The sequence below is a fragment of the Anopheles coluzzii genome, chromosome 3 (assembly GCF_943734685.1).
Source record: "Anopheles coluzzii chromosome 3, AcolN3, whole genome shotgun sequence".
Lineage (NCBI taxonomy): Eukaryota > Metazoa > Arthropoda > Insecta > Diptera > Culicidae > Anopheles > Anopheles coluzzii.
The window spans coordinates 10,706,704-10,719,810 of NC_064671.1; the positions used below are offsets into that span (position 1 = coordinate 10,706,704).

The window sequence follows — 13,107 nt, forward strand, 5'->3', positions numbered from 1 at the left end:
GCTTCTTATGCCGTTTTACTATCGTTCGTTCGACAGGGCTGCAACTGTAGAATTGTTTTCTCTCTCTCTGTTTTTACATTCTTTTTTGCCAAATCCAGTGCTCGTTCGAAAGGAAAAACAAGTATGAAAAATTTCCTAACCTCCCCCCCCCCCCCCCATGTGCGCGGAAAGTATTTCACTGACTGTCACGCTCGCCGCCACGGAATGCCGACAATGTGCCCTTTTTCCCCCCACTGCTCGCACCCTACACCCTTTGGCCATCGTAGCGCGTGCGGTATTCGGTTGTGTGTGAGTGTGTTTTCGTTGTTGTTTTTGTATCTATTTTTTTGTAACGTTCATCACATGCACATGCTTGAAAGGTTTCCCGCGTTTGGCTCCACGCCTGCAGTCACCAACGACTGTACAGTACGCCCGCAAACACCGACAACAACAACCCCACAAAAAGGGCCGCCAGAACCCGTACCGCCCTTGTGGAAGTATTCTACCGGCACGAAAGTCATCACTTTTGCATGACATTTCGCTTTGTACCTCCTGCTCGCTCCACGGTTCGTGTCTATCGCGCTCGTCCACCTGCCATAACTTCGTTGTGTCGACCTATTTCCAACCGTTCGGGACGCAACCCAACCTCCGAAACCCCTCAGTTTCGCCCCCCCGTTCAACGTTTCGCCCGTTTAGGAACGTTAGGGCGCGGGTGGAAGACGCCGGGTCATGTTTGAGCCTTTTTCATCGAAATCGGAAATTAGCACTTCCGCTGCACGCGCAAACGCTAAAGCGCGATAGGCAACCATTGCTCACCTGTTTTGTGTGTGTGTATGTGTGTGTGTGTTGTTATGCTTCTCCTTTTCCCTCTCTGTCCTGTAAGTCCTGTTTTCCGATCGGCAATCTGTCGGCGTTCGACGTTTTACGGTTGGCGCCATCGGTCGACAGTACAGTACGTGGCGGCGGGTCTTTAACGTGGTCCTATCAGCGCTACCGAAGGCTACGAAAAATGTATGTTAATATGCCATTTCCGCGATCGATCTTGTACGGATAGCGGGTGAAACAGTGGTGCGAGTGTTTCGCGCTCGGTACGACAGAGATCATATATTTAAAGCCATTTCCAGCACGCACATGCACGCGATTGGCACTGGCAGCCATCTGGTCGGATTCCCTGCTGGGACTGCTGGCCGTAGGTGTGGGGCCATTCGTCAGCTCACAGAGCGCTGTTGCACTGGAGCAGGCGGACGTTACACTAGGTCAGTGGTCGGCATTGGACGGCTTGCTATCAGATCTATTACGGCAAATGAAATTCACGTACGCGATGGAGAACTGAAGAATTATTTTCTGGTGAATATTTTATGCTTAAAATGTAGAAAATTCCACCCAACAACATACGACAGCTTTTCCAATCTCAGCTTGTACCAATCGTCATTAGACTTAACAGTCACGCGTCAAAGAGAGCGAAAGAAAAAAGCACAACATAAAACATTATTTCCCGAGCGGAAATACTAATACGCCCGAAACGTTCACAGTCACACTCGCCACAAAACAAAGCAAACGGAAAACTCCATTACGATCGCTTTAGCCGATTAGATTAGCCATCAATAGTGTGTGGCATAAAATTGCGCTACCGGCACGCCGCTGTGAGTCCCATTTCCACCGTTCTAATGAATTCTGCTCGCTTTCTAACCGAGCGAAACGGGAAGTACGTACGTACCACCGAGGAAAGTGTTCTGTCAGGGCCACACATACACCGGCCCGGCTTCCCTTCCCGGAGTCGGTGTGTAATTATTCAAATATATGTCAAATCAATTATGATGAATAATTTACGGTGCAGCTAGTCCGAAGGCTACCACCGGCATGCTGGCATACCCACTGGATGCCTCCCCCTCCTTTGGTGCTTTTTCCCCCGGGTTGCTATTATCTGGACGCGACTGACATGCCTTCCAGGCGGGGAGAAGTTTGTGTTGTGGGCTCCGAAGCTTTTTTTTTTCCTCTCTCTCCAAATGATGGTGGCTCCATTATTTTACCTCCATTTTCATGTTGCATTTGTGAGCTAGAAAACGGGGAGGATGAACAGGGGCAGGCAGTAAGCCCTTTGAAAGCCACGACAGATAGTAAATGGGCGTCGGAGCATTAGCGAGCGAATGCGGCCGGCTTCGAAATGGCTTATCGATTGGTGTGGAAAAGCGAAAGCGAAATCGTGGTGCCGATGGATGATGGAGGGGAAAAAGTGAAAGGATTGCTGGTGTGTTTTTCGCTGTCACCTCTTTAACATTTATTGCGCAAGAATTCCTGAAGAAAGGCGAAGAAGAGTCTTTAGAATTGGAAGTCACTCAGATGCTTTAATTTCGCAACGAAAGAGCGCACTGAGAATTGTATTCTTCTGCTTCTAATTCGTTGTTTTGTTTTCCTCTTTCTTCCTGCTCTCCTCCACAGCACAAGCCGTATCAGATGTATCGCTAGGCAAGGGTGGCCGTCACAACCCCCCACCGTACACCCGACAATGGAACATCATGGTGGACTGTTTGCGGACATTTCGAACAGTTTCCCGGGCGCCGGCGGGCTGCCGTCCACGAACGTGAAGTACCACCTTCACAACCCACCCCAGATCCCACCGCAGCCCCCGCCGCCACCGGTTCCACCCTTAGGGTCTAGTCGGCAGTACCATCAGTACCAGCAGCAGCAGCAGCAGCAACATCACCATTCCCAACAACCGCAACATCAGCAGTCCCTAAACGTTCATTTGCAGAACTCCACGGCCTCGGCAGGGCAGCAGACACCGGCCCAGTCCGTCGTTGTTGGAGGCTACGGTCAACCGGCAACCGGCGGCATCATACAGCAAAGTCATGTTATGCAGCAGTCCCAGCAGCAGCCCGAATTGCAAAGCTCAGCGACAGCAGCGACAACCCAGCAGCGGCAGCATCATCTGGAAACGCTGCATCAAACGCTAGGTGGAGCCGGCGGTCTCTACACCGACACCACCACGACCACCGGGCTGTACAACACCGGTAGCACCAACACGGCAAGCGCCCTCTGCGTCAGCAACAGCCCATCAACAGCCGGCACCGGCGGTGGGGCGTCCACCAACACCAGCTACACCAGCTCGAACGTCACCAACACGTCGCGCAAGTTCGAAACGAACACCGGCGACAGCATCACGTACAACATCAACAACATCAACACCAACATTGTGAACAACATTAGCGCCGGTCAGGGCGCACCGCCCGCCATCGCCGCCATCACGAATGGTGGTGGTGGGACCGACTTTCTCGGCGGTGTAACAGCGGGAGCGGCAACACAGTACGGCGCCGGTTCCTCGCTTGCCGGGACGGCCGGTGGACAGGCGCAGGGCGTCACCAGCAATCCGACCATCATTAACATTAGCAACAACAATCACAACATTATGGCCCCACCGTACCCGTACCCGCACGGTGCCCAGCCACAGTACGCGCAGCCGAAGAGTGCGCACGGTGGCTACAAGGAGCTGGCGGGGAAGTATGGTGCTGTGGGGACGGGTGGCGCGAGCGGAACAGCGAACAGTTGGGCGGAGTACGCGGCGACGCACCATCACGAGGCGACCGTGATCGGGAACTTTGAGGCGAAGAACCCAAACAAGTACCATCACACCGGGGCAAGTGCGTCATCGGTTGGGTCGCGCATGGCTGGCGGGTATCGCGGGTATAGCGCGACCGATTACGTACAGCAGCAGCAGCACCAGCAGCAGCAGCAGCAGTCGGTGGCAGCCTCTGGGGGTCACTACGGTCCAACGCACTCCGGTGGAGCGACAGCCGCTGGCTACGGTCTCTACCATCCCGATGGAGTGCAAGCGACACCGATTCAGCAGTCCCAGAGTGCGGCAGGAGCTCCTGGAACACATCCAGGCTACGATGCTTATCCTCACATCGTGCGGAACAAGTACACGAGTGCGGTCCCCTCGCCCGGGATGCATCTGCCGAGTAGCTCCCGCGTAGATCTCATGTACAACGAACGATCTCAACGATACGTCAGTGGGTACGGTACCGGGAGTGGCTACATGCCTGCCGGTGGAGCTGTTGGTAATGCTGGAACTGCTCCGGGCACGGGTAGCTCCACCCACGGTACCTATTACACCCAGATGGGTCCAACGAAGAGCATGATGAACCCAACGATGGAGTACTACGGCAACAGCTTCACCAAGCAACTTCAGTCCAGTTCGCATTCGCACCATCACGCGTCGACCAATCCATACATCCCACCGAACCGGATGGCTTATGCGAGCCAGTCAGCTGCTAGCTACCATCCACACCCATCCCACCCGACCCATCCCCATGCCCATCCCCATCATCATGTGCCACATCCGCACCACAAGAGTGCGGTCAGCGGGTACGGCTACACGACGAGTGCGAATGGGACCGTCCCCGCGTCCTACGAGGACCCCTACCATCAGCGTGCGATGAGTGGGCGAGTTCCACTGCCCCATCCATACACCACCGATCCACACCATCTGCAGACGGGCAGTGGGTCGTACGGTGTAGCTCCAGGGAGTGCTGGAAGCTATCACCATCAAGTGCAGACCCAAATGGGTTATCCGAATCCGAAGCTGACATTCAGCAAAAATCTCAACGATTTCTACACACCAAACGTGACGTCGGGCAGTGTACCGCAGCACTATGGAGGTGCTCCACCGACCGGGTTGACTCACTCGAGCCACTACGGCATGAAGTATGGAGCGCAACCTGTCGTACCGTCGCAGAAGCATGCTGGCGTTAATGGTGGTGCAACAGGTGTCCCAACCACCATGAGCCAGACGAGTCGCAAGTCGTCGTCCAGCTGCTACTTCGACACACCGAGCCCGGTAATTGACATCAACCATCCACTGATCGACCTGGAGGAGCAGATCAACAGTGTGAAGATCCTCAAGAGTGGCAGCGGGCCCGCACCGATGCCACCCGGAGCGGGTTCAATGTACGAAACGAACCATGCGCTCAACTACGACTGCCAGCAGATGTATCTCAAGAACCGGTACATGCACTCCAAGCCTATGGTTGGAGCTGCTGGGAATAGTGTCACCGCACCTGCTGGGTATGGTACGGGCCAGCCGATCTCTACTCCTGATCATCTTCGTCACCAACACCAGCCCCAACATCACCAGCCACACCCGGAAGCGGTGGGTGCGTACGGTGGTTATGCGACGATGGAAGATCTCGGACTGGGACCGCGCAGCTTTGCGCTGGACGAAAGCCTGAAAGATAAGAGCTTGCGCGACTACCTCACAAGCTGGAGTGAGATGGAGGAGGAGGATGGTGGTGGTGTTGCTGCTGCAGCGAAAGCTCCCAAAGAGACTAACAACAACTTGATTGCACATCAGAACTATGAGTCGTGTAAGTACGGTGGGCAACTTCAACAACAACCACAACAACAAACATTCGATACAAGTGTCCAGGTGACAGCTCCAGAAGATGTTCCTGTGACGACGCAGCAGGCGCTGACAGATGAGCCACAGGCACAGACAGAAAAGGATAATGCCGTCGAAGCTGAAGTGGCAGAAACAACACTCCAATCATCGCCGTCACCACCAACAGTAGCACCGGTAGCGCCCGTTACCGGGCACACGGGTGTGATCGTGACCAATGTGCAAAGCAACGGTAACCTGCCGGACATTCTGGTGGACATTGAGAAGCCGGCGAAACCGGAAGAAACCGGTAAGGATGGCGAGAAGCTGTACATACTGGAGACGTACGATGTGCCGCAGAGCGAGCTGAACAAGTACAAACATCTGAGCGTTATCAACGAGCTGCCGAAGAACGTCGTCCCGATCAACGATAGTGCTGATTCGCTGAAGTTCCTCGAGGAGATCGAGTCGAATCGTGAGAAGTACTACCAAACGGAACTGGAATCGGAGGTGGTTTACGAGGAGAAGGAGAAGGAAAGGGAGAAAGAGAAGGAACAGGAAGACGTTGAGGAGGATGATGACGAATCGGCTGAGGAACGGGATACATTGCCCGAGCAGAAATCGGTCATTCAGCAGACGAAGCAGGAACCTGAAGCTCCCAAAGTGGAACAGGAGCAGAAGATGGAAGATCTGCCGGACGACGAGATGAAGCTAGACTGCACCGAGGAGCTGAAGGAAGAAGAGGCTGAGCGATCTCCTGAGTGTAAGCCGGAAGATCTTTCCCAACCGAAGTTAAAGGAGGAGCTGAAAGAAGATCCTCAAACGATCGAGCAGCTGAACCATTCAGAGGGACAAGATGACGCCCAAAAACCTTCAGAAGCAAGGATCGATGAGGTAAAATCAGACGCTTCGCTCAAAGATTCATCCACCGATGAGGAGGCCTCGTTTAAGGTGCCTCGCTGCTTTCCAAAGTATCGGAAGCGACGCTTCTACGACTACGATCTGCCCCGGTTTCCGAAGAAGGCGCGTCGCTCGAGCATCGAAGAGTTTATCAATTGTGATATACCGAAATTCAAAGTACAAACAGAGAAGCGTAGCCCAAAAAGTCTGCTCAACCTGCTGGTGGACACGCTCAATTCGAAACCGTTCCGACGCTGGGCGAAAGAGGATCTGGCCCGGCGGCAAGCACTGCACCGGGAGAAAAGTGAGCGTGAGGTTGCAGTTGAGGTGAGCCCACCGGTTGAGGTAGAGCCAATCGAGGAGGATCGTGTTGAGCTGGAACCGATTCCCGAACCGTCTCCGTCAATGGAACCTGAAAGGGAAACAGTGCTCGTGTTCTCCAATGTTCCATCATTGAGAGACCTGTGCTACGAGCGGATCGAGTCGCTGGAGTTGTTCCGCCAGCCCACAACACTGAAAGAGCTGTGTGAGCAGGTGATCCGCGACAGCAAGCATCTCTACATCATTGAGGAGATGAAGAGTGAACCACCAAGGCTGCAGGATCTCTGCAAAGCCGTGCTTAGCGAGACGAACATCTTCATTGATGTGAGCACGAACGAGGTGTGCATAATCGATGATGATGAAGTTGATGACGGTGAGAGCTGTGAAATGGTTCCGGAAGGAACCACTGCCTCAAACACAGGGCGCGTGTTCATTGTGGAAGAGGACCGTGGCTCTATTGCCGATCTGCTGCGGGAAAACATTCAGCTGCAGGAGGAAGATCTCGTCGTGGTGAGGCAAGATCTCGGCGAAGGCTGTGAAGATCACGAGATCTTTATGGCGGATCTAGCGCCCGAGCCCGAGGAACCGTTGCTAGTGGCAGCGGACAGTGAGAGTGACATCTTTAGCCGGGTGGAGCAGGAGATCGAGAAGATGATGCACACGAGCTCGTCCGAGGATGAGGCGGAGGTGCCGGCCAAGCAAGAGTCGGAAGTGTTTGCCTTTGCGGAGGATGAGCAGTGCGTACAGTACGAGGAAGTTATACCGGTTAATGCGGAGGAGCAGAGCGTGAAGGAGGGCGTACTGAAGACACTGCGGGTGAAGTACAGCTCGAGAGGGGTGAGTCAACGGAAGCTTCACCAGCGACTGGTGCGCAAATATATCGTTCATCAGCGATATCTTGAGACACGTACGGGGAAGGTGATTCCGCGTAACTCCATTGAGTGGACCAAGTTGGTGAGCGTGCGGAGATTGCCCGGGAAGATATCGTTTCCTCCGGTACAGCACCAAGACGAAGAGAGTAACTGTTCGAACAGTTCCAGTAGCTCTAGTGGTAGTAGTTCCTCAAGCTCGTCGAGATCGTCATCCTCTAGCTCATCGTCGTCGAGTAGTAGTAGTAGCAGCAGCAGCAGCAGCAGCAGCAGTAGTAGCACTAGCAGCAATGAAATGGAAGATGAAGAGGTAACGGTGAAGCTGGTAGCGGCAGCCGAGTTAGACGCAGCAGAAGAGCAAGTGAGTGACCCGGTGGCGCTATCAGATGAGGCGAACAACAACACCATTGATCTTACGAGTTCGGAATTATCCCAAGAGCGCCAGAAGGAAGTACAGTCTCAGCTCGTACTGCACCAAGAATCTCAACCCGTTGATGTACAGCCTGGAGTGCAAGGGGACAGTGGAAGTCCAGCCCGGTGTGAAGATAGTGCCAGTAGCTGTAGCAGTAACAGCAATGGCAAAAGCAGCCCCGGTAGTCAAAACACCGGCAACAGCAGTCCATACAGCGGCAGCGGCAAAAGCAGTGTCAGCAGAAGTCCCACCAGTTCGTCGGAGTTGCGCACAACACCAAAGAACGCTTACGCCACAGACCGAGCGCGCTCAGTGATCGTTTCACCACCGATTGCGAAAAAGAAGAAAAAGCTTTCGTTCGAGGAAAGTTTGCTCAACATCGATCAAATGTACCGGAAACCCTCGAGCCCGGCGGCGGCAACAACGATGGCAGCATCTCCCACCTCGCTAATGCCACGTGCCGGAATGAGCAGCCCCCTCTACCAGTATACCGGTGGAGCGGCCCGTCCGAACGTGATCGTCAACGTGAACAACAGGCGCGAAGCTCCCCGCAAGCTAATCATACCGTCGTACAAGATCTTCGACCAGACGACGGACGAATCGCGACCGGCTGTCAACGGGCATCACCGCAAATCATCGATCGAGCTCGATCGTTCGCCGGTGCTCGAGGTAAGCCGGGTCGATTTTAGCAAACCAATTTCCAAACGTCGTACGTCCATCAGTGCCACACCGTCGTACAGTCGATTCTCCAGCTGTTCCTCCTCCGAGCTCGATCGACGTGCGCGCGGGTTGGAGCGCCGAAAAGCGGCCCTGGTTAGGCGACGCAGTTGCTGCTGCTCGCCGTTGCGACCACCATCACCACCGAGCCCACCTCGGCTGGCTGTGTGCGGAAAGCCCGCACCGTTGCTGGCCGGGCAGGCTGGTGCACCGGTACCGTACGTGCGCCTCGAGCGAAACGATTACGTGGAAAAGCTGGCGGAGAGCTATCGACGGCAGGCCCAGCAGCGCCCAAGGTCGTCGTAGGGTTCGTTCGTGCTCGTGCGGATTTGCCAGGGGGGCCCAGGTGTAAAGCTTAGTGTGTGCCGAAGAAGCCTGTATGAGGAGAACATTTAGCGAACCAACCAACATTTCTATTGAGCGCTTAATAAGGGACAAATAATCTTATCAATTAAGGGAGTAAAGCTTGTTCAATAATTTCTACTAGCATAAGTCAGTTTTAGCAACGGCCACGTGGCCGGGTGTGTGTTTTAAATTGCACTGCGCGCAGCTTCAGCTTCGCTTTTTTTTAACGGCAAACGGTAGCTAGTGCGTGTAGTAGTGTTCACAGCAAAATGCATTCCTTTCGATGAGTATGTTTGGACGATTTTACACACGCGTGAGTAGCTGATAAAATGTAAGCCACAAACAATGCACCTTATTTGTTTGTGTTATTTTTTACCCCCGCTTCTTGGTTTGGTAAGGCGCGGTATCGCGTACCCACTGGCACAGTAACTTAGGTGTGTAGTTTTGTTCCCTTCTGGGTGGAAGAAGCAACAAAAGAAACCATCACTACCAGCACGTACTTAATTGCAGGCGACCACCGAGGGTCCATAGCGCGGTAAGGGATGAGTTATGCAGGAGTTTCGCTGAATGCTTTGCGGACGTTTTTATTTTATTTTTTTTATTAATTAGCACAGGGAATGTTTGTCTGTGTCCACTGGAGGCTTACACTTATGCACACACCTGTAAAATTACGGTCGCTAGGCAGTTATGGCTGGGGCAATGTTTGCTATAATCTGTGGTGGGGCCAACATTATAGCTCGCTGTGCTCGTTTATAGCAAAGCTTCAGCGGCAAAGTTCAGCATTCAGCAAAGCTGTTACGAACGGAAAACTAAACTGTTTTACACATCGGCACTTGGAGGAATGCTACGACATTTTTTTTAAATTGGTTTTATACGAACCTGTTGCATTTTTTTTCTGCATCGATTTTAAGCAAAAGTGGGTACTTTCGAGCTTATAAAAAAGTACGAAAAAAGCAACAAAAATGGAACAATTTCGTCAATTGGTCGCATAAATCGTTGTTTTTCTGTTATAAAAATCCAAGGTTTTAATTTTATTCTTCAACCGTTTTAATTAAGCAATCATTTGAAAACATGTTGCAAAGTAAGCAACATTGATATACATTGTTAATTGCTTCAGCAGCAATCAAACAAAAACAGAACGATAAACACAACCAATTGCTACCGCTCATCTAGTCAAGTGTTGTTGCTGCATTCCTGTGTTGATGGTTTGGAATTTTAGGGATTCAATAGTACGCATTCAATATACTAAAGGAGGAAAGAAGCATGTCTTAGTGTATTAAGTGGAAACACGTGTGTTACAGTGGATCAGTTTTAAGAGAAAAACGCTTTTACAATCTTCAACCACCTTATTTAGCATAGAAAAGATAGTGTGCTTGAGTAAACTAAAAATGCCCCGCTCGTCCGGTTGTTGTACAGAAAAACAGGCAAATCTACTAGCAACAAGAGTGTCAGCGTGCGTTTGTTTGTGTGCACATGCTTGCGTGTGTGTGTGTGTGCATGTGTTTATTTTATTCCTCAAAGAGTAATGTTAACATTCCTACCCAAAACAATGATTTCCGATAAACATAAACCCCGCACTAGTAGACTAGTAAGCAGCCGTGTTTAGTAAGGCATTATGGCATAAGGCATTATTATTATTATTATTATTTGTTTTGCGCTTGTTTTGTAAGGTGTGCAAACAAAACAGTGTTAAGTGGGGATTTGTTTGAAAATAAATAACAACATCAACGTAAGAGTAAAGCAACTAACGTCAGCAAAAGATTTCGAGTGCACACAAGCACAGCCACCAAATGATGCACATTGGCTTGGTATGGAAGCAGATAAAGTACATAAGCACAGTACGTATTGGTTAACAGACAAAAAAACACACACAAGCAAAACGGAACCAAATAGAAGAAGAAGAAGAGGAAGAAGAAAAAGAGTAAATAATGTAAGCGTAGCAGAAAATGTAAGAAATCACAGCAAATCAGTGCCTTCAGGTGACAGAATACAAACGTGGCAGCCAAAGGACTTATATTAAACACAACAAAACAAAAGAGGGGGAAAAATACAAAACGCATAATGTACATGAAACAAAATCAGCGAACAGTGGAGAAACAAAGTAAATACCAAATGAATCACAGATAATCACAAAGCGCGAGGTTTGGACCTTTAGTAAATCTTATTAACGTACGAAATGTTATTGATATAAGGCATTATTATTAACACACACGCGTGTAAGCCGAGGGTGTTTGTGGTGGTTACGTGTAGTTTAAGGGTCAAACACACACATTCACACACTCACACATTTAAAGAAAACGTGTGAAAAGCAACTTTTACAAACCAGCATTTGATATAGAACGATTTAACGGGAGGATGATAATGAGAACGAGAACGGGATAAATGAAGAATTAAAATAATTTGAAAACAATGTTTAAACTATTGTGTGAAGCTTACTGTAATTGCTAGTGTGTATAATGGATTATTTTAAAAGGAAAAAAATGAAGCTCTACATAAAGACAGACAGAGAAAAGGAAGCAGAAAAGGCAACAAATCGACAAAAAGGCGCAAACGAAGGCAATGGATTTCATCATTCCTATCAAACACCCACACACACCTACACTTACAATCTACATTCCACTTTGTACTGCAATGCATTAATTTGTGGAACGAAAAGTTCCCAAACTCCGTCGAGAAGCTTTTTTTCCCAATTACATTAAATCTATATTCTAAAGAAGGATGTTGTTGTGTGTAACCGCTTGAGTTGTTTTAGATAACTTTGCTCTGCTGACCGGTGTGTGTGTGCGTATGTGTGGGTGCGCCCGGAGTTGCGTAAATGTTTGCGTGCGTGCGTGTGTCGGTGTAAATTATGTTTGTGTTGGAAACGAAGTAAAATAAATTTAATTGTTTTTGATTGTTGATTGAAAACTGGACAAATACTGGGGGAGACTTTTATACTTCTTCTCGTTGCCTTACAGCACCACATCAATGTGACAATCCGAAACAATCCATGCACGAGACGACATTCTTATCAGGCGAACGATGGGCGATGGCGGTAGAAATGAAAGGTGAACACAAAAAGCCATGACATGCTTAATTACGCAGGGCTTATCACTGACAAATTGGTCATCATGTGGGAATAGAAGCGCAGACAGTTGATAACTGCAGTATATGAGTAAGTATAAGGTCGTTTATTTTTGGAAATTGTGTCCCATAAATGAAGGCTTGATGCCTGTTTTCCCATAATGTTCTTAGTACACTACATTATTAGTACACTCTAACACTAACAACTAAGCTTTCCGCCCCAGCTCACCACTTGCACACAAACTGAAAGAGCTTTCGATTTCCCATCACTCGCGTACGCGCTCCACCTTCGGGCGTACCGATCCGCGCGTGTTTACCAGTCGCTTCACCGGCTTTTTGGTCGCCAGCTTTCGTATCGTTTTCTTCAGCGCCACCACCTTTTCCGCTGGTATCTCACCGGGCTGCTGTTCGCCACCGATCGCAAGCATTCGCTTTCCAACACGCGCTGCTCTCGGCTGAGACGGCTCGGATGACTCCTGGGAGCGTAGCTGCGCAATGGATCCACCGGCGGCCACCAACTCATCCACCGTTACCATCCGCCCCTGGCCGAGCAGCATCTGTATGAGCGTCCGTTCCGGGTAGATCAGGCTGCCGACAGACGCCTCCAGGAAGGTGAGGTAGAGACAGATTAACACCGTCAGACGCATCTTGGTGTGTGCGCGGGGGGAGGGCGATGACACTGGATGGAGAACAACTACCACTAAACGTTGCTCGGGTTGCTTCTTCCCTCCGGGAACGTTCCACACTGAATGAGTCGTGAGTTTTTCAGACGCTCCCGACGGACCCGCTGTGCTCTGGAGTTATCAATCAGCGGCGTACAACTGGCGATGACCTTTGCTCCATCCCAGTGACTGGATGGGGAGAAGACTGTGAACTGGAGTCTGCGGGAAAAGGGGATCTGGGGTTTGTTTGACAGACAGTTCTAAGTACGGTGCGGTTCAAAAACGTGCTACGAGGCTCGATCGTGTGATCGATTCGCTTGCGATAGGGCATAAAAATTGCTGAATTTTGAAGAATTTTCCATCACGCACGCACGCATGGCAGGTTGTATTATCCGCTCCGGTTGCATTCCCTCATCCCCTCAATGCAAGCGATAAGCCAGAGGTCATCAGGTTTGAGCGTACAAA

The 13,107-nt window shown here is 50.6% G+C and overlaps 1 protein-coding gene across 1 annotated transcript in view; it reads left to right on the forward strand.

Moving 5' to 3' along the window:
* Window positions 1-11,833, forward strand: part of LOC120954605 (uncharacterized) — a 38,066-nt gene extending 26,233 nt beyond the window's left edge. The window contains exon 3 of the mRNA XM_049608158.1: window positions 2,419-11,833. Within this exon, the coding sequence (XP_049464115.1) occupies window positions 2,486-8,878 (6,393 nt within the window). The 5' untranslated portion in view covers window positions 2,419-2,485 and the 3' untranslated portion in view covers window positions 8,879-11,833. The remainder of the gene's footprint in view (window positions 1-2,418) is intronic.
* The last annotated feature ends 1,274 nt before the right edge of the window (window positions 11,834-13,107 follow it).